At 39.0% G+C, this 26,627-nt stretch overlaps 1 protein-coding gene across 4 annotated transcripts in view; it reads right to left on the bottom strand.

Annotated features, from left to right (window-relative positions):
* NOL4 (nucleolar protein 4) overlaps positions 1-26,627 on the bottom strand; it is a 418,254-nt gene that overhangs the window by 304,084 nt on the left and 87,543 nt on the right. For 3 of the 4 annotated variants that reach the window (XM_075532842.1, XM_075532844.1, XM_075532845.1), the window contains exon 2: positions 20,711-20,860. In XM_075532842.1, the coding sequence (XP_075388957.1) occupies positions 20,711-20,860 (150 nt within the window). Of the gene's footprint in view, positions 1-19,707; positions 19,771-20,710; positions 20,861-26,627 lie in introns of all 4 variants that reach the window. The other variant, XM_075532843.1, reaches the window with a different exon arrangement.

Raw genomic sequence — 26,627 nt, 5'->3', positions numbered from 1 at the left:
CTTAACGTGTCCATTAGTGAGTGCTTAATAAGTGGAGTGTGCTAAGAACGTTACATAGATTCTGTAATTTATTCCTCATAACATCCTACAAATAGATTGCTATCATCACCACTATCATTTCTATTTATAGGCAGACCATGCTTCAGATCAGTTGTGTCATGTGTCAAACAAGAGAAAGAGACAAGATTCCCATGTGATAATCTGGTTTTACGTCCCAGACATGTCATCATTTGTTTCATGCTCACTCTAGGCTATCAGTAGTAAAGTTTTTAAGGAGAGGCACAGTCATATCCATAAAGGGCTGTGATATTAACCTCACAGCATTGGCTAATTATACTAAAATGTACCTGGTGTGAGCTTCTTTGTGCCTGCAAAATGCTCCAGTCGGTTTAAAGTGACCCTTCTTTCAACCAGGGGCAGCTAAGAGCTCCTGCCTGGTCTGGGGTTGCACAGTTCTACGAGCAGCACATCCTCCTGGCTCTGCAGTAACCATAGAGAGCTCTGCCTGGAAGGCATCAAAAGGCCAGCTGTTCTGTTCTAGCAGAAAGGATCGCTAAAATGATGGCTTCTCAAAAATGCTGCCATATTTTAACAGCCGGGAACTAAATACAGGGGGCTCCTGCTTGTAGTCAACGCAGCAGAGGAACATACATAACTACCTATGTCGGAAGCAACACGACTTACAATTATCCAACGAAATTCGCCAGTAGAGCAGCTATGCTGGGTCCAAAAGGTGAGACTAAAAATAAAGTCATCACGCACTGAAACAAAGACACCGTGCCCCATTGTGCATAGTGGGTACCAACAAAGACATTGCGCCCCATTGTGAATAGTGGGTACAAATAATCACTTTTTAAAGCAAAGGAATCATAAACTAACCTAAAGATTAGTTTCATAAGAAGCTAATAGGAACTTTTAGGGAAAGCATACCATGTATTTTATGTTTTATAAGAAAAAATTAATATTACCAAATATTTGAATAGTTCAAGGGCTGTTGACTTTCGCTAAAAGTTATATTGCTTTACAGCTTAAAATTTGTAAGCAATTGCTTCAGATATTGAACTTTTAAAGATATACATTTGATGTAGTCATTCTTATTTTTAATTGCTTTGCCTTTTGTTTTAAAAGTGAATTTAAAGAATAGCAATAATCCTTGGAGTTTACTAAAATGAAAACTGAAATTTTTGCTTATTTACACAGTAGCATACATGGAAGAAGTTGTCGTTGCAACCAACCATCTAACATTTTCTAATATTATTATGAATTGAGAATAAATGCAAAATTATCTCCTATTGAAATTTTCCCCTACTCTGTTTGAGCAAACTTTCCCATCACACACCACTGACAACTTATATCAACAGTTAATATAGATATTGAAAACATATATATCTGAAACTAGTAAACAACTTTAAAGAATTAAGCAGAGTCCATAAATGCAGATGCTATCAAAAAATACCAACCACATATGTTCTAATGCATGAAAACATATTCCATCAGCGTCTATAGACACCCTGGCCTAAAGAAGAGATAGGTTCTAGGCCCCTTTCAACAAGGGCCGCTCTGTCTCTCTGTTTTACACAGTATCATGTATTTTTGCATACATTTTAAATAAGAAATTATGGGCTAAAAAAGGCAAAAATAAGCGGAATACAAAACTGGATACAAGTGAAATTTTATATCATACGCTGTATATAACTCCTATACCCCAGACTTATTAAACTTACAGATACTATAGAAAGTAGAGACCACAGGAACCCTTGAGACCCTTCCCCTAACATATTGTTTGAACTTGGAAATAAACAAAACTCACTCTTGATGGTCATCTTTCCTGCAAGCAGTAGGTTGGCTTATAAAATAAGCAGTATTACCCATCGATATTGTATGTAGTACATAATCAATTATATGAAACAAAATAGTCAACATTTACTCTAAAACAGAAATGAGTAATGCAGGAGGAGCAGAGGATCTCGATTACTGGGTAAAGAGGAAAATACAGATAAAGAACGAGAATGTAGATCCGATACGAGAAATGTCACCAATGTCCTGAAACTGGTTGTGTAGAAATTGTTCTATGGAAACCGGATTTTCTATGCAAACATTCACCAACAAAACAAGAAAATACAATCTTAAAATGTAGGGTGCAGTTATATTTTAATTTCAGATACATATGCAATATTCGGAGCTTATTTATATTTAATTTGTATTGTTTATTGGAATTCAAATATAATTGGACATTCTGTATTTATTTTCAGAATTTGGTAACCTTAAAAGATACACTCAGTTAAAAAAAAGGATATACTCAGTGAGATGAATGCAATATGAGCCTGAAGATAATTTAAACTTTGAAACAAATTGTTATGTCAGAAAAATCTAAGAATATAACAAGAGCAGAATTGAGAGGCAGAGTAGGTGGAAATTAACATTGCATAAACTTCAAGCAATTTGAAATGACAATGTCCATTTAAATTCATGTTTTCAAAAAGGTTTGACAAACAATACAGGTATAAATACATTCCAGACTTTAAAAAAATAGCATATATACACATTTATATAGAAAAACTAATTATTTCCTACCGCTACCATTTTTAAGGTGATCACTTGCCAGTAAATTGATTTAGCACCCATGAATATGTTATGATACCAAAGCAAAAACAAAAGTTCATGGAAATTGAGTTGATTCTGACTCAGAGTGGTCCTTTAAGGGTTACCATGCCTGTAAATCTTACAGCAGATAAGTTCTGTGAATCTCCTGGAGGACTTGACCTTTGACCTTCAGGACAATACTGTAGGATCAAACTGACAAAACAAATCTGTAAATCATACCAGAATAATCTAGCAAATAGAAATCCAGAAGATTGAAAATAAAATCTAAGATATACATAATGCATTGACAGGGCAGAAGAATAGACCCGAATCAATGTAAGACATGATTAGTGCAATTTAAGATAAATCTTTCCAAAGTAATCTGCCAAAAGAACAATCAGAGTAAAGAACAACCACACAAAACACAAATAAAATCAAGAATGAGGTAGAACATCTTCAAGAACAACCTACATGTACTCAGAATTCCAGAACAGAAAGAGGGACAAAAAGGTTCAGAGGAATTGTTTATGATTTATTGGAAGAAAGTGTCCCTAATCATAAAGATGTCTTTTAAAAGCTCAACGAATCCCAAACAGGAGATAATCTAAAAGAAAATCACTAAAGCACATCATAAGCAAACAAACAAAAACACCCCAATATAAAAACATACATAATAAAACAATAGCAATACAGTGAAACCTATTGATATATGTCAGAATAGACTCCAGGGCAGTACATTTGAGTGAGTATTAATTGCTACACTGAATGTAAATGAATTAAATCCAAAATCAAGAGACATAGGATACAAGAAGACAGATCCTGAAAATACGTTTTCTATTCAGATACACATGTTAGTCACAGGGGCAAAAACTGAATAAACATAAAAGAATGGGAAGTTTATTAAGCAAATTGCAACCGAAAAGAGTAGGAAATATACAATAGATAAGTAAGAACATTATATATAAAAAAGAAGGCATACCCATTAACAAGAATCCATGCCCCCAATGAAATCACCTCAAAATATATCAATCTAATTTTAACGGACTTGAAAGGAGAAATAAATAAATAATGCCACAATAATAGTAGGAGTTTATTACCTCACTTTCAATGAAGATAGAACTAGAAACAAACACGGTGACACACAAGAAACAAACACAGTCAACCAACTTGAGCTCACAGGTGTATATCAAACACTTCACCCTAAAATAACACAAAATCCATTCTTTTCCAGTGCACACAGAACATTTTCTTATGGAGATCATATTATAGGCCAGAAAGCCAGTCTCCAAAAATATCAAAATACTACAAAAGCATCTTCTCAGATTCCAGTACAAAAAAATTAGAAATCGACAGTAGGAGGAAGAATGAAAGAAATCAAGTATCTGGACAGTAAATAACATCCTGTCTAAAAAATACCGGGTAGGAGAAGAAATACAAAATAATTTACAAAAATGTTGGAATCAACAAAGAATGATAAAGCAACATCCTATAACCTCGGTTACAAAACAAAAGCAGTTGTTAGAGGGCAATCGATGCAGACATCAAAAAAGAAGATGCAGCCATGACACAGCAGCTTCAACAGTTTAAACTATTTACATAAAAAAACAGCAAAATAAACCTGCCACCACCAGATCCAAAGAAATTACAAAGACTAAAGAAGTAATAGAAATAAGTGAAACAGAAAATGGAACACAATCAAAGAATCAACAAGAATAGAAGCTGTTTTTTTTGAAAAGTATAATAGATGGGATAAATTACTGGGAAACATAACAATGGGTAGGAAGGAAGAGTTGCAAATAATTTGAGTAATAAATGACTAAAACATCATGACAGAATCAACTGATATAAAAAGGATAATAATAGAAATTACAAAGAGTTGTAGTCTAACAAATTAAAAAATGTTGAGGAAGTCAACAAATTTCTGAAATAGCATACCGACCTAAACTAACGCCTACTGAAGTAGGAAACTTGAACAGAGCAACAAAAATAAATATTTATCAGGTTACTAAAGAACTGCAGTCAAAAAAAGTCCCGGCACAGATGACTGCAACGGTGAATTCTACCAAAAATTCAGCGAAGAGCTAACACCAACTTTACTCAAACTATTCCAACACATGAAAATAGATGGACAATTCTAAGATTATTTTCATGAAGTGATCATAACCCTCGTACCAAAAAACAAACCCGGCAAAAACATCACTTAAAATGAAAATTGTACACTAATATCTCTCATGAATATATATATATGTGTGTGTGTGTGTGTGTGTGTGTGTGTGTGTGTTTTCAACAAAATTCTAGCTGATATAATTCAATAGCATCTCAAAAATAATAATAACACATCATCAACAAGAGTTAAGTATGAGAATCAACCACATAAATAAAACCAAGGTAGAGCATCTCATGATCACACCAACACAGGCACAAAAGAACTTTAACTAATTTTAACTCTCATTTCTGAAAAACACTCAACAAAATAGATCATCAACATAATGAAGGTGATATATACACACACCAGTGGATAATATGGTCTCAACTGAGAGATGCTGCAAGAATTCCCCTTGCAGATGAGGACCAAAGGTTCCCTTTTTATCACCATTCTTATTCAGTATTGTACTGGAAGTCTGAGCCAAAGCACTCAGACAAGAAAGGAAAATAAAAGGTATTCAAAATAGTAAAGAAGAAGTAAAACTATTTCGATTTTCAAATGATACAATGAGCCTATAAAGACAATTTCAGAGACACAACATGAAAGTTAGTCAAACTAATGGAAGCATTCAGCAAAGTAGAAAAGTTCAACACTAACACAAATATCAGTTGGATGCATCTATATCGGGAGCTCCCAAAGTTATTTGGCCTCCAGTCTCCTTTTCAGAAAAAAAAATAATAATAAAGTTGCTTAGTGCCTCCCTGGGAAGGAAACGTTTCACTAACACAGCTCATAATTCCGAATAAAGTGTAGATGGCTCGTCTGCAGGCCCCTAGATTGATCCAGCATCTCACACAGGTGGTATTGTCACTGCAAGAAACCCTGATCTACACAAACAAAGAGAACTCTGGAATGGAAATCAGGAACACAATTTCATTGACAACAGCTACCCAAAAGGTGAAATAAAACTAATCAGAGAAGTAAAGACAATTATGAAATTCTACTGCCAGGAGCAAAAAAAAAAAAAACCCTTCCTAAATGGGAGATCATGCCATGCTCGTGCATAGTTTAATGTGACATGGTGGGAATGTTAATATTCCCCAGAGCTATCTACACATCTAATGCAATCCCAATCCACAATTCATCATTTTTAATAAAAAATAGACTAATGACCTTTTTTTATTAGGAAAGAGACCCCAGGTTAGCAAAATATTACTAAAGAAGGACAAAGGAAGAGCTGCCACACTTCCCAATCAGAAAGTCTGTGACGCAGCCATGTTCGTTCGAGACAGCAGGTACAGATACAATGATAGACACAAAGGCCAACGGAGCATAACTGATAGCTCAGAAGTAAATCCATCCACCTATAGACACCTGATCTCTGACAGTCTGACAAAACTCATTAAATTGGGAAGAGATGGTCTCTCTGAAAAATGATGTTGGCATGAGTAGATTCTCATACACAGAAAAATGTAATGGTATCCATATTTCACACCATATACAAAAAACACTTAAACTAAAGCAACGATGTAAATGTAAAACTTAAAACTAGAGAGACAATCAAAGACATTTTAGACAAACTTACACTCACTGCCATTGAAACACTGACATATAGAATTTCTGAAACTTAAATCTTTGTATAGGAGACCTGGTAGCTGAATGGTGGTAGGTTGACATGCTAACTGCAAGGTCAGCAGTTCAAAGCCACCAAATGTTCTGAGGGAGAAAAATAAGGCTCAGTGGTTCCATGTTGGGCTGTGATCGCAGGGTCAGCAGTGTGAAACCAGCAGCAGCTTCACATAAGAAAGACCGGGCTCTCCACTCCCGCAAACAGTTGCAGTCCCAGAAGCCCACTGGGGTCACTATTTGTCATCAATGACTCCATGGCAGGGAGTTTGGTTTTGGTTCTACTCCGACAGAGATACAGTCTCAGAAGTTCGCAGGTGCAATGCTGCCTTGTCCTATGGGATTGTGAGGAGGCAAAACTGACTAGATGGCGGTGAATTGGGTTTGTTTATTTGTTCGAGTTCTAGAAATCTTTATAACACTAAGATGCTTCTTTCCTAAGCCATGGGGTTTTCAGTAGCTTCATTTGCACGTGGAATTAGATAATGCATAAGGAATATCAGAGTAGCATTGATCCAGCTGAATCATGGTGTTGACAAAGCACATTGAAAGAAGAACAGACAAATATGTCTTGGAAGAAGCACCTCCAGAAGGCTCCTTGGAAGTAAAGGCGGCAATACTGGACTCTCATGCTTTGAGCATCTTATCAGCAGATACCCGTCCTTGGAAGAAGACATCAAGTGATCACAACAGCGGCCTCAAACATAACACTTCTGGTGAGTCCCTGTCGGATGGGGCATGGTGCCACACTGTGATGCATGGGCTTGCCATGATTTGGAACTGATGGGACGGCAGCCAACAACAAGTCGTCATGGGAGCAGAGAGCTTCATTTTTCTCCCATGGAGTGACAGATGGCTTCAGACCATTAACCTTGTGATTAGCAGTCCCAAAGTTACCCAGCAGCACTACCAGGGCTCCTCGAGACAAATTCAAGAGTCCTAATGTGAGATACATTCACCAGTGAACATTATACACACAAAGTGTCAAAGACCAAATAGATGACTGTACTCCTAAAATTAGACATGCATGAGCATCAAAAGAGTTAACCTAGCAGTTCTCAACCTGTGAGTCACGACCCCTTTGGGGTCAGACGAACCTTTCACAGGGGTCACTGGATTCATAGCAGTAGCAAAATGACAATGATGAAGTAGCAACAGAAATAATTTTCTGGTTAGGGGTCACCACAACACGAGGAACTGTATGAAAGGGACGCGGCTTGAGGAAGACTGCGAACCCGGAGTTAACCGATGGTGTAGAAAAACCTCTCAGGTTGGTGACAAAATTTTGGCAATGCCATATCAAACAAGGGACTAATCTTTGAGATGTATAGATGCCTTCAAAACCTCAACCTCCAAAAGATAACTGATGAAAACTAATGAAAACTGAAGAACAAAACTCAGTATCACAGACCGACCAGGCTTCCTGGACCGACTGTGGCCCTTCATCACCCTGCTGGTCTGGAAGTGAACTCAGCCCTCCCCTCATCCCACGTGATTCCCTCTTAAGTCCAATAGTGAAGTCTATCAGGCCACCAATAACATTAGAGACGTCTGAGGCATATGTTTCAAAGTCTAATCATTTGAGATTATTTTTTGACACAGTCTGGAGGCAGGGAGGGGTGAAAAAGATTGAGAAATGGAAAGAGAAAACAGGGAGAAAGTGAAATAAGATATATTATATTTGGTAGATTGGAAGCAATGGCATGAGATGATATGTGTACAAATTATTAAAAACTGATCTGCTCTATAAACCTTCACCCAGTTCATATTAATTTTTCAAATAAAGCAGATGTGAGTCCCTGCAGAGTGTCAATGATTAAGGACTGGGCTACTAGCTGACAGGTTGCTAAGTAGAACCCAACCAAAGATGCTCATGAAGATGGGTGGCTAGGGATCTGCTTCTGAACACTCACTGCTTGGTAAAGCCCGCAGTACTTCTCTACACACACAGGGGCATCGGGAGTGGGACCTGATGCTGTGATAACCAGCAACAATAAAGCAGAGGAAGTCAGTCTGACCTTCCAGGCTATTTATTGTGAAGCTGAGTAAAAGAAAGTGAATATGAGATTGAAAATGAAAGGTGATGAATTCAAAGTGTTGATGGTAGGCAGGAATGGTTTTCAGACCATTCAGGTCAAATTTTCAGACAAGCATCAGCAATCTGGGGACTGGAGGCCAATGCCCTGCATGCAGAAGTAAGAGTGCAAACGGAGACATCAAATGCAATGTAGCGACGGGAAATCAGCGTCCTTCGGGGACAGAGAGAAAGGAACGTGCTAGGGCAAAGGAAGCACCGAGTTCATCAGCTGGAGCAACAACGGGACAGAAACTCCCTACAGGATTTAAAGACACCAGAGGAGGAGGAGGAGAGTCTCTGGGTTGTACACAGGGTTAAAGCATTTGACCCTGAACTGCAAGATTGGTGGCTGAAGTCCACCCAGAGACGCCTTGAAGGAAAAGCCTGGAGGCCGACTTTCCAGAAATCAGGCATTGGAAACTCTGCTGAGCAGTTCCTCTTGGCAACACAAGTGGTCACCATTGACTAGGCAGCCACTGGTCCTGAGGTAGACAAGGGACACAAACAGCTCACAGTACCCCAGAACTGCATGGCCGGGAGGGGGTGCTGACTCACCGACAGCCGTGAGAAGGAGCAAACTACAGGCAAACACGAAAAAGAAATCAGGTTCAGTGGAATCCAATTATAATGCACTCATTTTCCATGGAAGTTGTTTTGTGCTTCGTTGGTCGGATTCTACCTGGCGCTACTGCACTGCAAGAAAGAACTTTATTCTCTTTCATATTTTTAAATCAGTGGTGAGCATCCTTCCTTTTGAGCTTTTTTTGGACAATAAGGAAGAGAGGCAACAACTGCATTCATGTGACATCAAAAGGAGACAGTCGAATAAGCTGGAAGGGGATCACTGAAGGTGTGGGTGCTGTGTTTGTAGCCCTTCTTAGACTAGATATTTGCAAAGGAATAGATTGTCCTAGCAGAGGAATCTTATTCTGAAATAAATAAAATAGAGCAGATAGGCTCTGGAAAAGTTTTTCTTCTTACATGTTATCCTAATAGTAAAACAAAGAGGAGCCCTCAATGTTGCATGTAAATAAGTTGACTCAGCAAACCAAATATTTGCAGCACGATGAGTGACATTAAATATACAATTCCACACATAGAGTGCTTGGGAAATTCACTTTCTCAATGTTTCCTGAGGAGTAAGAATAGTAGGAATGGCTTCCTTGGGACTTCAGAAGGAAAGGAAAGGAGACTTCAACCTGGCCTCGCACTCATTCCCACAGCCAGGCGGTGAGCGCAAAGCTTTCCCAGGCTCCTATTTCAACTCTCGGTTGGGGTTTACATTTGCTACGCACTGTTAATCTGCGAGGATCCCTGGTGCAGTGGGTGGTTAACAGTTTGAAACTGACAGCCTCTCCTCTGAGGAAATTTGAGGCTTTCTGCTCTCGAAAGGAGTTCAAGCTCTTGAATACCCACAGGAGCAGTTCTGCCCTGTGCATTGCAATCGGCTCAAGGGCCCTGGGTTTGGTTTGAGTGAGTTAACCCATGTGGAGACACGGCTTCTTTTGGGAGCTCTCCCGGTGTCACTCAGAGCACTATGCCAGATGCTGTCCTATGTGATGCATGGTGACCTCACACGTGTCAGAGCAGAACTGTCCTCCATCGGGTTTTCAAAGGCTATTTTTTTTGGAAGTAGATCACTAGGTGTTTTTTCAAAAGTGCTTATGGGTGGACTCAAACTTTCCACCTTTTGGTTAGCTCCTGCACACAACTATTCATTTGCATCCAGACACTGAAAGTGGCACAGAGTAGCCAGGCATCTTGGAGCACATGGAGAAAGCTGAGGAAACTTCCATGAGAGTCTGCTGGAAACGCCAGTGGAGCTCCACAGCCCTCAGATACAGCGTCTTGGCGAATACAACCTCCGAGTCGGAGCCGAAAACCCCATGCAACAGAGACTGCCTGCATTGTCTGAAGTTATAAGGGAAATACTTTGTAGTACATCGCGTCGAGACTGACCACGTAGTTCCCGTCAGTAAATGTTATTCAACCGCAGAAGGTGTTTACTCTCACGTTGACATTTGCAAAGAGAGAGCAAGGATTCCATTTGGAAACGACAGTGACTTGGGGTGTGTAGCTGGAACTTACCACCCTGAGAGGAAGAAGATTAAATCACCTATAGTGCTGAGGGGGCTGTCAACTGCCTGTCCAAAAAGCCTATGGGGCTGTGCTGAGAAATATTGCTTTAGACAATTTGAATAATTATCTAGCTAATGTATGCATGCGACAAAAATATCCTATTTCTAGCTTCTCTACTGAAGGGAATAAGCAGACCAAGATGGAAATTTCTGGGACCAAACTCCAAATTCTCCAAAGCAGTAGCTCATTCCTGGTCTCAGTTGTTTGTTGTGGTTCTCAGGATTCACTTGGTTGTTAAATACTATGGTTAAAGAATAGAGCTATGTTCAACGGTGCCTGTCTTAAGTATTGTCTGAGAGGCAACATGCCCTCCAAACATGAGCACAGGGAGGAGAAGGAAGCCTAGCGCAGCGGAAGAGATTTTAAAAAGACAGAGCTATTAGCTAGTTGTTTTCGTTTTCCTGTCACAAAGTCACTACAACTGCCATAGATAAAGTCTGATGAATGAGGCGAACAGCTCTGACAAGGTCATGAATGACAACACCGGTGGGTGCTGTCCATGGGGCACTGAGGCTAAATGACACAGAGAAAGACAAGAACTTTCAATACCCACGTAATAGAAAACAAGCAGTTTTCAACACCAAAACTCCCAAACTCTGACTCACATTGGTCCTCGGGAGCCTGGTGGACCTACCCCTGTGGGTTTCCAAGACTGTAACCCTTCATCAGCTTAGAAAGCCTCCTTTGTAACCCCCGGGGAAGTGGGAGGTTTAGAACTATTGACCTCCTAGCTAGCCGCCCAGTTCGTAATCACTGCACCACCAGGGGTCCTTTGATGACATCAGTGTGTTGTCCAGGATCCTGCTCAACTCCACCAACCTTAAAATCTTCATATCTACTCATCTCAAGAAAATAACAAGTATCAAATTGGAAGCAATTATGTTACAACTGTTACTTTTCTAATTTCTAAGTCTCAAACCACCCCTGTGCAGTAAGAGCATGCCTGAAACAAGAGCATTTAGACTAAGATGGGGTAAAAAGCGCGGACCTTGTCTATCAGAATCTCAAACCAAGTCCCGATGACACTAAAGTTAATAGTACGTTTCTACTATTTCGTATTCTTTATGTCCTTCCTGTTACATTTTATCCACTTCAATATACATTGAGTTTTTAAAAACAGGTGCACACATACATTAGCTTTAAGAAATTCTTAAGTTGTTATTGATTCCGCCATCCCAGCAGCCTCTGGATCTGAGCAAGTGCCATCAATCCTATAGATACTAATGGTGCTAAGTAAACACTTCTGAAAGCTGCACTGGCTCGTTTGTACCACTAGGGTGCACTGAAGTAGCAATATATTAAGTTTGATGTAAAGAGTTTAAAGACATCTCTAAAAGGCGAATTCCCTTTCAAGGAAAATATCTACTCACTGGGTGACATAGTTTAATAAGAAAGCTGTGAGTGTGGGATTGGTAACATCAGTTGTTATGACAAACTGGTTTGGTTGAGCTTTTGTGCCTTACAACCCATTACGTTCTTTTGTCTGTCTCCACTAACTAATAAACAGCTTAAAACAGGATGCTTTCCTTAAATTTTCACTCTGAGATGTTTTATACATCTAACTTAGTCAGATTAATACTATTTTTACTTACCAAAACAGTTGGACTCTTCTAGCATAAAACAGATTTCATATTATATGTGCTGTGCTTACATTTAAGAGCTGTTTTCACTATCTAAAAATCACCCACATACATATACAATGGGAGCTTCAAAAAGTTCCCGAAAAACTTATGAAAGGATCATGGAAATTTCCCCACACTTTTTGAAGTCTCTCTCTCTCTCTCTCTCTCTCTCTCTCTCTCTCTCTCTCTCTCTCTCTATTTCTCTCTCTCTCTCTCCCCTCTCCCTAACATTTTCTGTCTCTCTCGTACACACACCTGTACATCTGTCCTACTCTGTCTTTGATGCCCACTTCTTGAATGAACTTTATGCATACCAAAAAAATCAACAAAACATGTTCACTTTTGTCACATATTAAGTAGAAAAGTAAATAATGGGATTATACTATTATACTCTACTGAAAAAGTTGATATAATTCTTGAATGGAGCATCAAATTTTTCCAAGAAGAAATCTTATTTAAATGATATATTAAAAGATTAATGTTTAAACCGTGTTCAGCACCTACATAATCATGCAATTCAGGGATATGTGCAGGCGGAGTCTTCAGGAGTGCTGTACACTGAAAATGTGAGGTATGTGAGGTATGGTTGCCTGATCTGAATCCATTGTTACCCCTTGTAGCAATGGTTCTCCATCTTCCTAATGCTGGACCCTTTCATACAGCTCCTCCTGTGGTGGTGACCGCCCAACAACAAAATTATTTTCATTGCTATTTCATAACTGTCATTTTGCTACTGTGATGAATCAGGGGGCCCCTGTGGAAGGGTCCTTCAGCCCCCAAAGGGCTCGCGACCCAGAGGTTGAGAACAGCTGCCGTATAGCTAGTGGGTTATGCATCGGGCTGCTAACCATAGGGTCAGCAGTTCAAAACCACTAGCTGCTCCTCCTGAAAAAGAGTAGGCTTCCTACTCCTGTAGAGAGTTACAGTCTTAGAAAAACCCCAGGGGTCGAGCTACTCTGTCGTATAGCCTTATTATCAGTCTGAAACTACGCGATGGCAGCGAGGATATGTCTCACTCCAGCTATAAGGTAAAAATCTCAGAAAGGACGTATAAAATCTCTCTAGTCCAGCAATGCTTTATACTACTTGGCTTCTCCAAGATAAGCTGGTTATAGAATGCACCCTTAGCTCTAATTATTAAATAATATTATCAAACATTAGTGAGTCCAATATTGGAGAATGTCTGCCAAAATTATTTGTATTTAGGATTATTCATTTGAAGGGGATTTTTTTGCTATCTCTGTCAGACCCTAACATTGGTTTATTCATTCTTATATAAAATAATACAATGAAATAGACAATACTGTCAACATAAAGTAAACAAAGACCTATCATTGTTTCATTGCATTATTTTGCTTTGATTTCCTTTTCCATTAGATCAGAGAAGATGGTCTACTAGCAAAAATGAATTTCTGGGCCCAAGAAAACAGTTTCCTCACGCTCTTCCTCAGACACAGCGTCTGCATACACTTGGGTTTGTGGCAAGCAAGGCAAACCATAGGAATATTAAAGGAGAGAAAAGATGAAGCAAATGTACAGCAGCTCTATGTGCAATTAGGAAACCATGCATCGAGAGCATTTTTTTTCAAAAACTCTAATCTTCATTGTTTTTTTAACATAACCTTGTCCATGTATTTCAACACAGTAATATTACTCTGTAATCTCTAAAAATATTACATTATTTTTTTCCTTGCTTACGAAATAGTAATTTTCAAAGAGCATTGCTTGGTGTCTTGCAACCTCATCTTGGCAATCTGAGTTTCCAACATTTCACTATCAGACACGATTATACATGATGCCACCACATTAGATCTCACATGACAGTCAGGCCAATTGTGTGCTGTTAGATTTGTCGACCCATGTCCCTTCCCACATCCCCATTCAGTATCCCTCCTTAATCTTGAGTTAAACTTAATTAGCGGAGTGCTGGTGGCCTCGTGGTAACACCCGGGGCTGTGAACTTCAAGGTCAGCAGTGTGAAACCACAGCCTGGTCTGTGGGAGAAAGAAGGGGCTTTCTACCCCCATCAAGAGTTACACTCTTCTCGGAAACTCACAGGGGCAGTTCTATCCTGTCTTCTAGGGTCGCCATGAGTCCACATCGACTCCACGGCAGTAAATCTGGCTTGTTTTTTTCCTACTGTTATTGAGTTAAACTCGTGGGAACCCACGGGGCAGTTGTACCCTGTCCTATGGGGGTGCTGTGAGTCACGGTAGGTCTGTTCTCCCTCACATTGCACTTCCCTACGCTAGGGCTGAGATGTACGAGGAGGGATGCAAAGAATTCACAGAAAAACAGAGGGATGAGAAAATGATTTTGTCCCACAAAATTTTGGAAGTCCCCTTGCAGATCTATTAGACAACACCAAGCACTTGCGTGTTTACAGAAAGAGACAGCACAAGTCAGAGAGTAAACGAACAGCTGAGATCGATAGCAAGGGCACATCAAATACGATATTGCGCTACAACTTAAAAGGACACCGTAATGTAAGGAACTTCCCATTGCTAATACAGTTTAGATTGTTACAATAAATTTGGGGGAAATTGCTGATATCTGATAGTCCATTGCATTATAGGCCCTTCCTTTGATTAAAATGTGAAATCTAGAAATAGAAAAACCATTGAATGCATATCCTTCTTATGAGTGTTAGTCACAGGAGACCTCACTTAGAAAATACATGAGCCCGAACCGTCTACTCGGAGCGGTGCTTTATCAGTATATTTGTGTGTGTGTGTGTGTCTTCTAAGAGCAATCTGCCTCCCCTCTATCTGAGGAGGCCTTTTCCGATCCTAATTGCTTGTTTTGATTAACATATTCATTTTGTTCCAGTGCATAGTAGCAGCCCCTGCACTGCATTGTCATCACTATAATTCCTTCTGAGTTTGAAGGCAACAGAGAGAGCAGTTGCTCTATTTCCGATGAGAGGATATGGAGGCCTGAGCCAAAAAGAATGTGAGTGAACTGTTTAGAACTCTGGGATGTTGGGCCGGCATCTTTCTTCATGCAGCTCTTGCCACCAGTTTGGCTCGTTAGGGTCGCATTCTCAGTGTATGAGAATTCTGGGAATTTGTGTATAATCAGCGGAAACTGCTGCTACTTAAAATACCCTGTTACGTAGTAGACATGATGCACCAAATGGCATTTATAAACAGAAAATAACTTGGTGGTCTAAGGCTAACTGGAACCATAGAAATTAAAAAGATAAGGCAATTGTTGTCTAATATATATGTCTATACATATACAATTTTTAAAAGTAGGGTTCCTGAGGGTAAGGGTCAGGAAGGGAGGGGATAAAGAGGAGTTGATATCAAGGAGCTCAAGAAGAAAGAAGATGTTTTGAAACTGACGGTGGCAGCAATTGTACATCACTGCTTGATGGAATTGAACTATGGAATGTTATGATATCTGTAATAGTTCCTAATAAAATGATTGATTATTTTTAAATATGTAGAAACAAATTTTGTAAAACTAACAGCCATACAGAATGCCAATTTTCCTACTCAGATGAATGACGAGGAAGAGCTTTTGTTCTAGCAGGTTTGTTTACAGCACTGAACCGTCAGTCAGGGGACTGCGGCCTTCCAAGGAACTCGGGTTCCTGCCATGAACACGTGGAGTAAAGCACACATATGTATAGGGCTTGGTTCCCTCCGTGATTTCAGGTAAAGGAGCCCTGGTAGTGTAGTGGATTATGCATTGAGCTGCAAACGCAGAGGTCAGCAGTTCAAAACCAGTAGCTACTCAGTGGAAAAGGGAAAAGTCTCTAAATTCCTATAGAGAGTTACAGTCTAGGAAACGCACAGGGATACTCACAGAATGGGACAGTTCTACCCTGTCCTACGGGGTTGGTCTGAATAGAATTAACTCAGTGGCAGGGAGTTGATGGTTTCAGATGCCCACAGGGGATCTTGGAAAGAATCGCCATGGAGGAAGGAGGACTACTGTCTTCCATCTATTTTGAAAGCTAATTCTTTAAAGGGGGCCAGTATTAAAAATAGCAGATATTTCATTAGACAAACATGTAAACTTTGAAAATAGAAAACTAAATAATGGAAATTTTCATGAACTTCTTCTGACAGAATGCGTAGTCACAGGAATTCTGAGTTTTTCAGGTTTTCTATCAACCTGGTCAAACACTGAGGAAAAAGCAAACTAGCAGGGCTTCCTAGGGCAGTACCATTTATAAAAGGATGCACAGAAAGTTGTTAGGAGTTGTATTGTAACTACAATTACTACCGATTGCATCCCTGTTTCCCAACAGAGACCTAGAGGCAGGCTAAGAACATAATATCCATAATTTCAATTAAGGAAAATGACAGCGCTCTGCGACTTGTCCTATGAGTCCTTTGACCTGGAACATGAACAGAGAAAGTGCAAACGTAAATCGGGATGTGGAAGGATAAACAGCAGTACATTTTACAATATATCAACTACTTTTTGCATATTAACTCATTTCTTCCACCACACAGCATAGACCATTATATCCTTCAAAAGAGGGGAAGACAAAAATAATAAAGCATTTGTCCAAAATTACCCAGGTGAGAAATGTAGATTTGAAATAAGAAACTTCCTTAGTCTCTCTGGCTCCAAGCCTATTTTTGTTGAACTATAGCATACACTCACCACTCAAGTAAAGGAATATATTCCTTGGCAGTTATGCTTGTGAAAGATATAAGTAACTTTATGATATCAAACTACAAGTTATATGTGTGGAGTGTTGTGCTGGGTGGGTGCGTACACACGTACAGATTGTTCACTCTATTGATAACACCAGGAATTCACCTTCTCCCTAAATTTCTGAATCTCCAACAATTACTCCTATTTGGCATATCAGCAAGTAAGAACTTTGAAACTTTATCCTGGAATATAAACCTGACTTAAGATTCATTTATGAAAGAGAATCTGTACTGACCCTATGACAACAGACAGTTGATCAGTGACTGCCATAGGACCGAGATATATTCCCTCAACGCGGAATCCCACCCGACCTGGGAAGAGTTAGAGGGGAAAGAGTAGACAACATCCCAGTTTGGTTGGCTTTTTTCTTGTTTAATGTTACAGCATTAATTTAGAAGAGACTTTTTCAAATGACTGGGTATAACTGCACTTAGTCTTGGGTGTAAGGATGCGTTGTAAGTCTAAACTCAAATGTTATTTGCACGTGCCACGGCTCTGTTCTCCTCTGCAAATAGAGACCACTGAGAGCTGAGTGGAGCCACACACAGGGAAGGAGACCCATTCAGTACACCCCTGACAGTTCACATACAAATGGAGACAAAGGTGGAAAAGGGAGAGACCTGAAATAGAACAATTATAATGGGAAAGGTAATCCTGATAGCCTTTACAGATTCCTACAATGTGTCATTTTATGTGGATTTTCAGACATCTCATGAGGAATTCAATGCAAGCCCTCCAATTTTATCTGTAGGAAAAATGGAGTGTAATTAAATGTAAGTGATATAATACCTAGATATTTCAAGGAATGATATATCGCAGATAGGTAAAACCAAAGAGCAGTCAGAAGTTAATCCAGTGTTAAAGAACGATTGTTTCCTGCAGAGTGAAAACCAGAAAGATTTGCAAAAAAAAAAAAAAAAGGCAAAGTAAGCCAAAATGAGCACTAACGCTATGGGTAGTATTGTTCAGACAGTATGACAGACTTTGGTGAGTAGTCGTGTAAGAACAGTGTCGGGGTTATGGAGAAATAAGGGAGAAAACAGGTCAGTAAACTGAGTCATGCATGCGCTACAAGCTCAGGTGGTAGAAGTATGAACCAAAATCCTTCAGTTTCATGGGAACCATAATGATTGTAATAGGTATCTAGCTAATTCTATCAATGATTATACATTAGAGTATTAGTATAGAGCGTTAAATTCTGACCCCACAGTCTGGGACCCTAATAGCACAAAGCCATTCCGTTTAGAACTGCATTTCGTTTTATGCCCCATTAACTGAACATTTGTATCAATTTTCAGCATCACACTTAAATTCATTGTAGATTCAAGTGCACAGTTCTGATGACGTTGCAGCAGTCCTTTTGTTCTACAATGGATTATTACTCCTTAAAATGGAAGTTTCCGAATCAGGATTCAAAGGAAATATACCAAAGGGCTGAAAGATAAGCAAGGTGGGAGCAGGGCAGGGATCCTTCTTAATGTTGGGGAAAGGTGAGAACATTTCATATGTAGAAATAAAATAGCAGACTTGGGAAAGGGGAAGGATCTCAAAAGAAAAGGGTAAAGTTTCTGATATTGTTTGTATTTTCTAGGTCGATACACCTATGCCAAAATGCATTGTGGCGAAACTCAGTGTTAATGCAAAATGATACGGTATATTGGAAACATTTTCACCGATCTATGGGAAATGGTTAGCGTGTGTAACAGCAATGGATCACATTATCTGCCTTTCAGTTAAGAAAAGAGAGAGAGAGTGGGTCTCTGTTGTTGTCTCATGTCCCCACTGTCATGAAAAGTTCCTAATAGGAGCTTTTTCCAAGATTTCTAAAACCGTTGCCAATTCTGCTCCATAACGGCTCTGTACAATGGAACAAAACACTGCCGGGCATTACACCATCCTCAAAAGAGTTCCTATGCTGGGGCCCATTGTTGCTGGTGTCCTGGTGGCATGGCACACTGGGTGATGTGTTGGGCTGCTAACTGCAAGGTCAGCAGTTCAAACCAACCAGCTACTTCACTGGAGAAAGATGAGACTTCGTACTTCTGGGGAGAATTAAGCGTCTTGGAAAAACCCACAAGGGCAATTCTACATTGGCCTACGGATTCACTATGAGTCAAAATTGGCTCGATGACAGTGAGTTTGGTTTGGTTTGAAGTTAAGACAAGATAATTCTAAGATTAAATTATTTTAAATTGTTTTAGGTACCTAGTCAGGCTTGGCTCTCTTATGTCTACTGATAGTGAAGTCATTTGTTGGACAATGGTTTTCATTACAAACAATTGAATTTTTGTATTCAATGTTTCATCTGAAAACAATTGTTCCTTTACATATAATTAAACTTATACTATATTCCTACCTTACAAACTCCTACCGATTTCAGGAAGCCATTTCATAAAATTGTATTATTATCAGCATACGCAATTAGTGATATTAGTAGGCAAATATACAGCTGTTTTTATTATTATGGTCCAGATACGAAACCCTAGCTAAGGGTACAGGCAAATGAATATGTTCAGTAATATTAGTCTATATAAAAATATCTCAAGAAGCTAGGTCATTATCATTAGTAATGGAACAAATGCCTCCTAAGATGTATAAGTCAAAAGAAAGTTTATGTGGCAGAATTATGTAAGGAAACTTACAATAGTGCCTGCCCACCAACCATGCAATTTGGAAACAGCCAAGAAACAAAACCAGAGAGAAGAGAGAGAAATACATGTATTAAGGGTTATTATGCAGCTATAAAGATTCAATATGACCCTAGCAGTATAGCAAAAAATAGTTATGGAAAAGAAGCTATTTCTTATGCTCAGTAGCTAATTTTCAAACATATGTACCTGTATTTGAAACTTTGAGCATTTCACACATTTTTCTGTATCTGAAAAAAAAATGGATCCAGACTGATATTGTGTATCAATATAGCTAAAAACAATTAATATAAAGGTAGCCAAAAGCTAAGTTCAGTAAGAATTCTCAAAAAGGCTATTACTCTCGACTCATAATTAGTTCTGATGGACCTTTGCTTGTATCAGAAAATCTTAATTTACTGTTTCATTTCCTATTAAGATGATTTCATAAGCATTTAATCAAATAAAAATAGTAGAACTGTCTAGATCAAACTGTAAATATAATTTAAAATTTTATAAATAATATGGAACTCCATTCTTTTTACACACAGATATATATTACTAACAGGTCATAAAATCTGCTCCATAAAATTTATGAGAAAAGCGTTATATATTTTCATTTGTAAACATTTCAGTCCATTCGACCTATAAAAGTAACACACAACTTTTAATAGTGCATTCTGAAAACTTAAGAAAATGCACATCTTTCAGAACAAAGACCTTTAGTATAAGGTCACTTATAAAAGCACATAAAGTGCCCTTATCTAAATGATCATAAACATGAAGTGCCAAATACTCAACCTGTCACTGTAATTTGAAGGAAAGGGAATATTAAGATGGTAGTGGTAGTACCAACTTATACATTCCGGACTACCATACATACTTTATTATACCTTCAATATGTAACAAATATACCTTCCTGTCTGTGGGTATTAGACAGGGACTACCAATTGTATATATAAATATGTATGTGTATATAACTACCAATTATATAGAAAATAGTAAGAAATGCTTGAAGCAGATTTAAATTGTCCACAGTACACTCAGTGAACTTCAGTCCACAATCGAGTTAGTAATAATTATAGTTCAAATGTTGGTATGACTATGATATGGTCTAATTATTGTTGAAGACAGAAGATAGATGATACACTTTCTTAAGCTATGTAAAGCATACATAATACCAAATTTCAAAATGTGAGATGTTTTCACTTACTGCTTTGTAAGTTCTCTTTTGTCCAGCATGTTTTCTAATTTGTTCTCCATTTGGTCCTGTTTCCACATGCATTGAATAGATAATATCAAAGAAATCTTCCACCACCGCTACTCTCCTTAAAGACAGCTTCTCGTCTACCCCTACGCCATCCTGCAGACAAAATAAAACAAAGCACAGATTGAGAAGGTAATTGTCACACGTAACACACAAAGGGCTTAAACAAAAATGTTTTGATAACCTGAAACAAATCACATATCTATGAGTGTTCCAAATCTAGTGAACAAATATCTTGTCCTTTTATGCATTAGCCACACATTGAGTTTCAAGGACTATGAAGACGACATTGCACATAGTTATATTAATGGACACAATGCTGGAAGTGGCCACTTGCCTCTGCTAAGAAATTTGGAAGACAGTTACCTAGCCAACTGACAGGAAGTGACACATATTTATGCCCATTCCAAAGAAAGGTGATTAAATGGAATGTGGAAATTGTGAAGCAATAGAGTTTTTGCCACCTGCTGAAGATAATTCAAAGCAAGGTTCAGCAGTACACCAGCAAGCAACTGCCAGAAACGCAAGCCAGAATCAAGGGAGGAAATGGAAATGTGTTATCAATACTGACGCCAGATGGATGTTGGGTGAAAGCAGAAATACCTAAAAGAAGTTTACTTGCATTTTATTAACTATACACAAGCCTTGGATTGTATGGTTCATAGCAAATTGTCGATGACGTTACAATAATGGGAATTTCAGAACATCTCTTTGCATTCATTCACAGACCAAGAGGCAGTCATGTGAAGAGTCCAAGGGATGCATCAAGGTGTAGCCGATTGCAAAGCCATTCAATCCGCACATCAAAACACAATTCCAGTACAGTATTCTAGGAAAAAGAATTCACGACCAAGATTGATTAACGATCTGTGATGTGCAGGTAACGCAGCCCTGTTTACTGAACGTCAAGAGGACTTGAAACATTTACTGATGAAGATGAAAAAACACAGACTTCAGTGTGAATTACAACTCATCATAAAGAAAGTAAACATCTTCACCACTGGACCAATGGGCAAAATCAACATAAACCGAGAAAAGTTTAAAGTTGTTAAAGAGTTTATTTCACATGTACCCAAAACCAGTATCTGTAGCAGGAGTCCAGAAATTCCACTATTTATGAGGATTGAATGAAAAGGATTGTTACAGAATCACAGAAAACTTTATTCCACAGAAATGCTAGAATTTGAACCTGTGGAAGGAGACCAATGTCCTCCATGTGGGTCTCTCCATGCCAGAGGGCAGAGCTTCCCTCCCACTAAGCCTTCTCTGAAGACTCCTGCTTTCCCTGATTTACTCTGCATCCAAGGGGTACTTGTGACATCCTCAAGGGACTCAAAGTGTGTTCCTTTTAAGCAGCATTTGAGATTTGGGGACAAAAATGTAGCTGAAGGGGAAAGATCGGGGTTGTTAAGTAGATGGAGTCAGATAGCCAAGCAAAATTCGCATAGCACACCCCCTGGTGTCCTCAATGGATCAGCAGGTGCATTGTCATGAAGGAAAGAACTCCTCGGCGCTACTTTCCTGCCCTGTTTTCAAAATCACCACTGCAGTTTTCAATTGCCATAAAACTTCTTCATAAGATGCCCCATAGAGAACTTCTTCCCCCCTTTGCAGTCTCACTAGAACATTCACCATGACCTTTAGATGACCTCTCTGCTTTGAATATAACTGGAAGCCCCAGTCATGATCAGACATTGCTTTCTCAATTGTATTTGTAAATCCAAGTCTCCTCCTTGATAACAATTCCTTCCTTAGAATCATCTTAGTAGCTTCAATGTGTCTTGGACCATGGATAAAAAGATGAGCTCTTTGAACTAGTTTAGCTTCAAGCAATGCCTTTGGTATTCATCAGGCCAAGACTTGACCACGGCCATTATGTGTGCTTCAAATGGAAATTGCTGACCCACGTGAAATCCCACTTTGAGTAGCTATCCCATCCATGGTAACTGAAGTATAGGGACTTTAGGTTCACTTTCTCCATTTGTTGAAGTGGAGTCTTTTCTCTCTTGGTTCATCTTTCAGGGTCTTCCCATCTTTTTTAAAAAGCTTTATTTAATTCAAAATTATTGTTTTCTATGGGGTAGTGTTACCCCAAATTGTGGCAAAGCTTCAACGTTTTTTTTTTAAAAGCTTTGTATCTGCCCCAACCTAAAAATGGTTTTGTCCCACAGTGCACAGCAGCGTCCTTTTTTAGAAAGCCATTATGAGACAAAGATAAGTAGATTCTTGAGAGAATTTTTCTGCAGTCAATCACTGAGGCATGCTGGGGCATGTTTTGTTTGGAATTAACCTATGCATATGTGCACTGGAACAATATATTTTTCTAGCCTTCCTATTGCATTAAGCCAAACTGCAAAAGGCCTTGTTAATGTTTTTAAAAAACAAAGATTTCTCTTTCAGGAATAAAGTGCCCTGGCCCAAGCTGTGATGTTGACAATTACCTTATATGCTTAAGAAGGCTGGGCAGCTAATAAGAAAGCCGGAAGAAGAATCAATGCCTTTCAATAGCGGTTTTGGCAAAGAATACTGAACACATCACGGACTCCCAGAAGGATGAACTCATCGGTATTGGGAAAAGTATAGACAGGATGCTCCTTAAAAGAAAGTATGTCAAGAACTTGTCTCAAGTACTTTGGACATATTAACAGAAGAGACCAGTCCCAGTGAAGAAGGACATCATTCTCAGTGAAGTGAGTGCTAGACAAAGGAGGATGATCACCCATAAGCCAGATTGCCATGGGAACTGATACAACCTGCGAAGGCTGAGCAGGGGCACTGTGAGGATGCTGATGTTTCCTCCTAGTGTCCTGACACTTGGATTAGGAGGCGCCTTGGGGGCACATACCAAGGACAATCAGATGAAGTACCTCAAGCTCACCGGTAAATGCCATCCTACTTTTGTATGGTGCTTTGTTGTTGCTTTCAGTATGCCTTACTGAATTAGGGTCGAAGACATTTCAAGATACAAACCATTTTGGGGTTTTTTTTTTCACTACAAAAACTTCGCTCTTGATATTGATTCATCTAGCCAACCAATATTTAGCGTGTTTTAAAATCCTGGCATTTATAAAGGATGTATGAAAGAAATAACAGAGTCTTTACTGTTAAGTATCACATAAATGAAGAAATTAATGCACCTATTGTGCTATCAATATTAAACTAAAGGGCAGTATGTATTATGGGTTAATAGTGTAAGCTCCTCCAATGCTTTGGGTGGGACTCCTGGATCTTCCCCTTCACAGTTGGGTACTTTGTGCAAATCTTTTACGCTTCTCTAATTCTTGATTTCCTCCTGTGTAAAATAGGGATAATAAAGCCTGCTTCATAAAATTGAGAGAATTAAATAAATTAATCGACAGAAGTCTTCAACCATTGATTGGGATGTAGGCAACACAATAAATTGTGGTTGTTGTCATTTTGAGTATAAAATTACAAAGTGATTTAGCAGTTCAGAGAATGAAGACAATGCCTCTTGCAGAGGTAGCTTGTAAGAAGAAATATTATTTGATATGGGCAAGAGTTGAAGCAGACTATAAGCTTTGGTAGTGAGGCATGTAAGGAAGAGGCAATAATACTCATGGATGGTAGAGAGGAATAAGAAATAAGTTTGGGATGGAATGAGATAAGAGAAGCAACCAAACCCACGTGGAAGCAGCACACTAGCGTATGTGATCACGAGGTGTCAAAGGGATCAGTTTTCAGGCATCAAAAAAGAAAAACACCTAACATTGTGTGCTCACCTTCCCAATACGATTGTTGAAGACAAATGGGTGTATAAGCAAATGTGGTGAAGAAAACTGATGGTGCCTGGCTATCAAAAGATATAGCATCTAGGGTCGTAAAGGCTTGAAGATAAATAAGCAGCCATCTAGCTCAGAAGCAACAAAGCCCTCATGGAAGAAAAACACCAACCTGTGTGATCATGAGATATTGAAGGGACCAGGTATCAGAAATCAAGAAAAAAAATATCATTGTGAATGAAGGGGAGGGCAGATTAGGGACCCAAAGCCCATCTGTGGGCAACCAGACATCGCCTTACAGGAGATGAGCACATCAAGGTGCAGTGTAGCAATGATGAAACATACTACTTTCCTCTAGTTCTTAAATGCTTCCGCTCCTCCCCTGCACCCCCCCCCCCCCGACCACCACTATTATTATCCCAATTCTACCTTACAAATCTGGCTAGATCAGAGAATATACACTGGTACAGATAGGAACTGAAAACACAGGGAATCCAGGACAGATGAACCCCCCTTAGGACCAATGGTGAGAGTGGCAATACCTGGAGGGTGGAGAGAAGGTGGGGTAGAAAGGGAGAACTGATTACAAGGATCTACATATAACCTCCTCTCTGGAGGACAGACAACAGAAAAGTGGGTGAAGGGAGACATCGGGCAGTGTAAGATATGACAGAGTAATAATTTATAAATTATCAAGCGCTCATGAGGGAGGGGGAGTGGGGAGAGAGGGGAAATAATGAGGAACTGACACCAAGGGCTCAACTAGAAAGCAAAATTTTTGAGACTGATGATGGCAACAAATGTGCAAATGTCCTGGACACAATGGATGGATGGATGGATGGATGGATGGATGGATGGATGGATGGATGGATGGATAGATTGTGAGAAGTATTGTATGAGCCTCAAATAAAATGATTTTAAAAAATAAATGTAACCTTACATAGTTGTAGCAAAAAATGCTCTCTGCTGCTTCACACACACACACACATACTGAGACCCAAGTGATAATTTGAAATGATGTGACATAGTCATTCATTGATGGAATACAGCACAAGAGTCCAATTCATCTGAGTTGAATCATTATGCTGTCATGAGTAAAATGGCACGAGCCTCTTTTAACAGCAAGGAGCAGTACTGAAAGCAGCATATTCAAGTAAGTATATGCCATAAAGTCACATGTTAGACCATCAAGCAGGCATTTACCCTCTGTCCATTGATAACGTTCCTCACACACGATCTGTTCCAATGCCTGCTTTTCCTCATTAGGCTTCAGAGCAACAACAACAACAACAACGAGTTCTACTCTGTCCTATATGGTTACTACATGTTGGAGGGATTTAACTGCATTGGGTGTATGTAAGATATGGGGGGCAGGGTAAGGGGGGGGGCTTCAAAAAGTTTTGGGTAACATTTTGTTATCTTTAAATTCCATGTTTTCCACACACTTTTTGGAACCTTCTCCTGTTATAACCAAGGAAAGGGCTTTTTAATTTATTCAACTCTTTATCTAACATTGTCTAATATTTGAACTGATGGTTAGAGAACTTGGTTGCTATACAAAAGGTTGGTTTTTCAAACCCATCCCTGGCTCCAGGGGACAAAAGATCACAGCGTAGGAAACCTAGGGACAGTTGTATTCTGCCCCATGGGGCTGCTGTGAGCTGGAATTGAACAAATAGCTTACAACTGGATATCAATTAATGTTTAGGCTAAATGGTTATCTTTTCCTTGTCTCACATGACTACTGGAGTTTATGTAGTAACCTAGAAAAAGCAAAAACTAGTTTTTTCTCCCCCAAAACAGAATTTATTGCTAATATAAAGGTGTCTCCTTTGAAGACTTGATAAATGTAGCTATTCTTTTTGGTCATCATTCTGCACAATTCAGTTTTGATTATCATTTACAAATACAATTACATCTTCTTGCCTTTCTTCTTTAAATTAACAATATAGTCATTACCTAAAAGCCTTTTCTATTGTTGGGGCTAAGAACCAGATAAGCTAAATAAAAGGAACTTGAGAGAGGCTAATTTATAGGAACCTTAATTACAAAATAAAAGTTACTAGTACAAAAGATATATAGCGCCTATGGCCAAAGCCCATGATTCATGAGTATAGTTGGAA

Source organism: Tenrec ecaudatus, chromosome 15, assembly GCF_050624435.1.
Source record: "Tenrec ecaudatus isolate mTenEca1 chromosome 15, mTenEca1.hap1, whole genome shotgun sequence".
NCBI lineage: Eukaryota > Metazoa > Chordata > Mammalia > Afrosoricida > Tenrecidae > Tenrec > Tenrec ecaudatus.
Note: the sequence above shows the minus strand (reverse complement) of the source record. Positions and strands in the feature narration are given on the sequence as shown.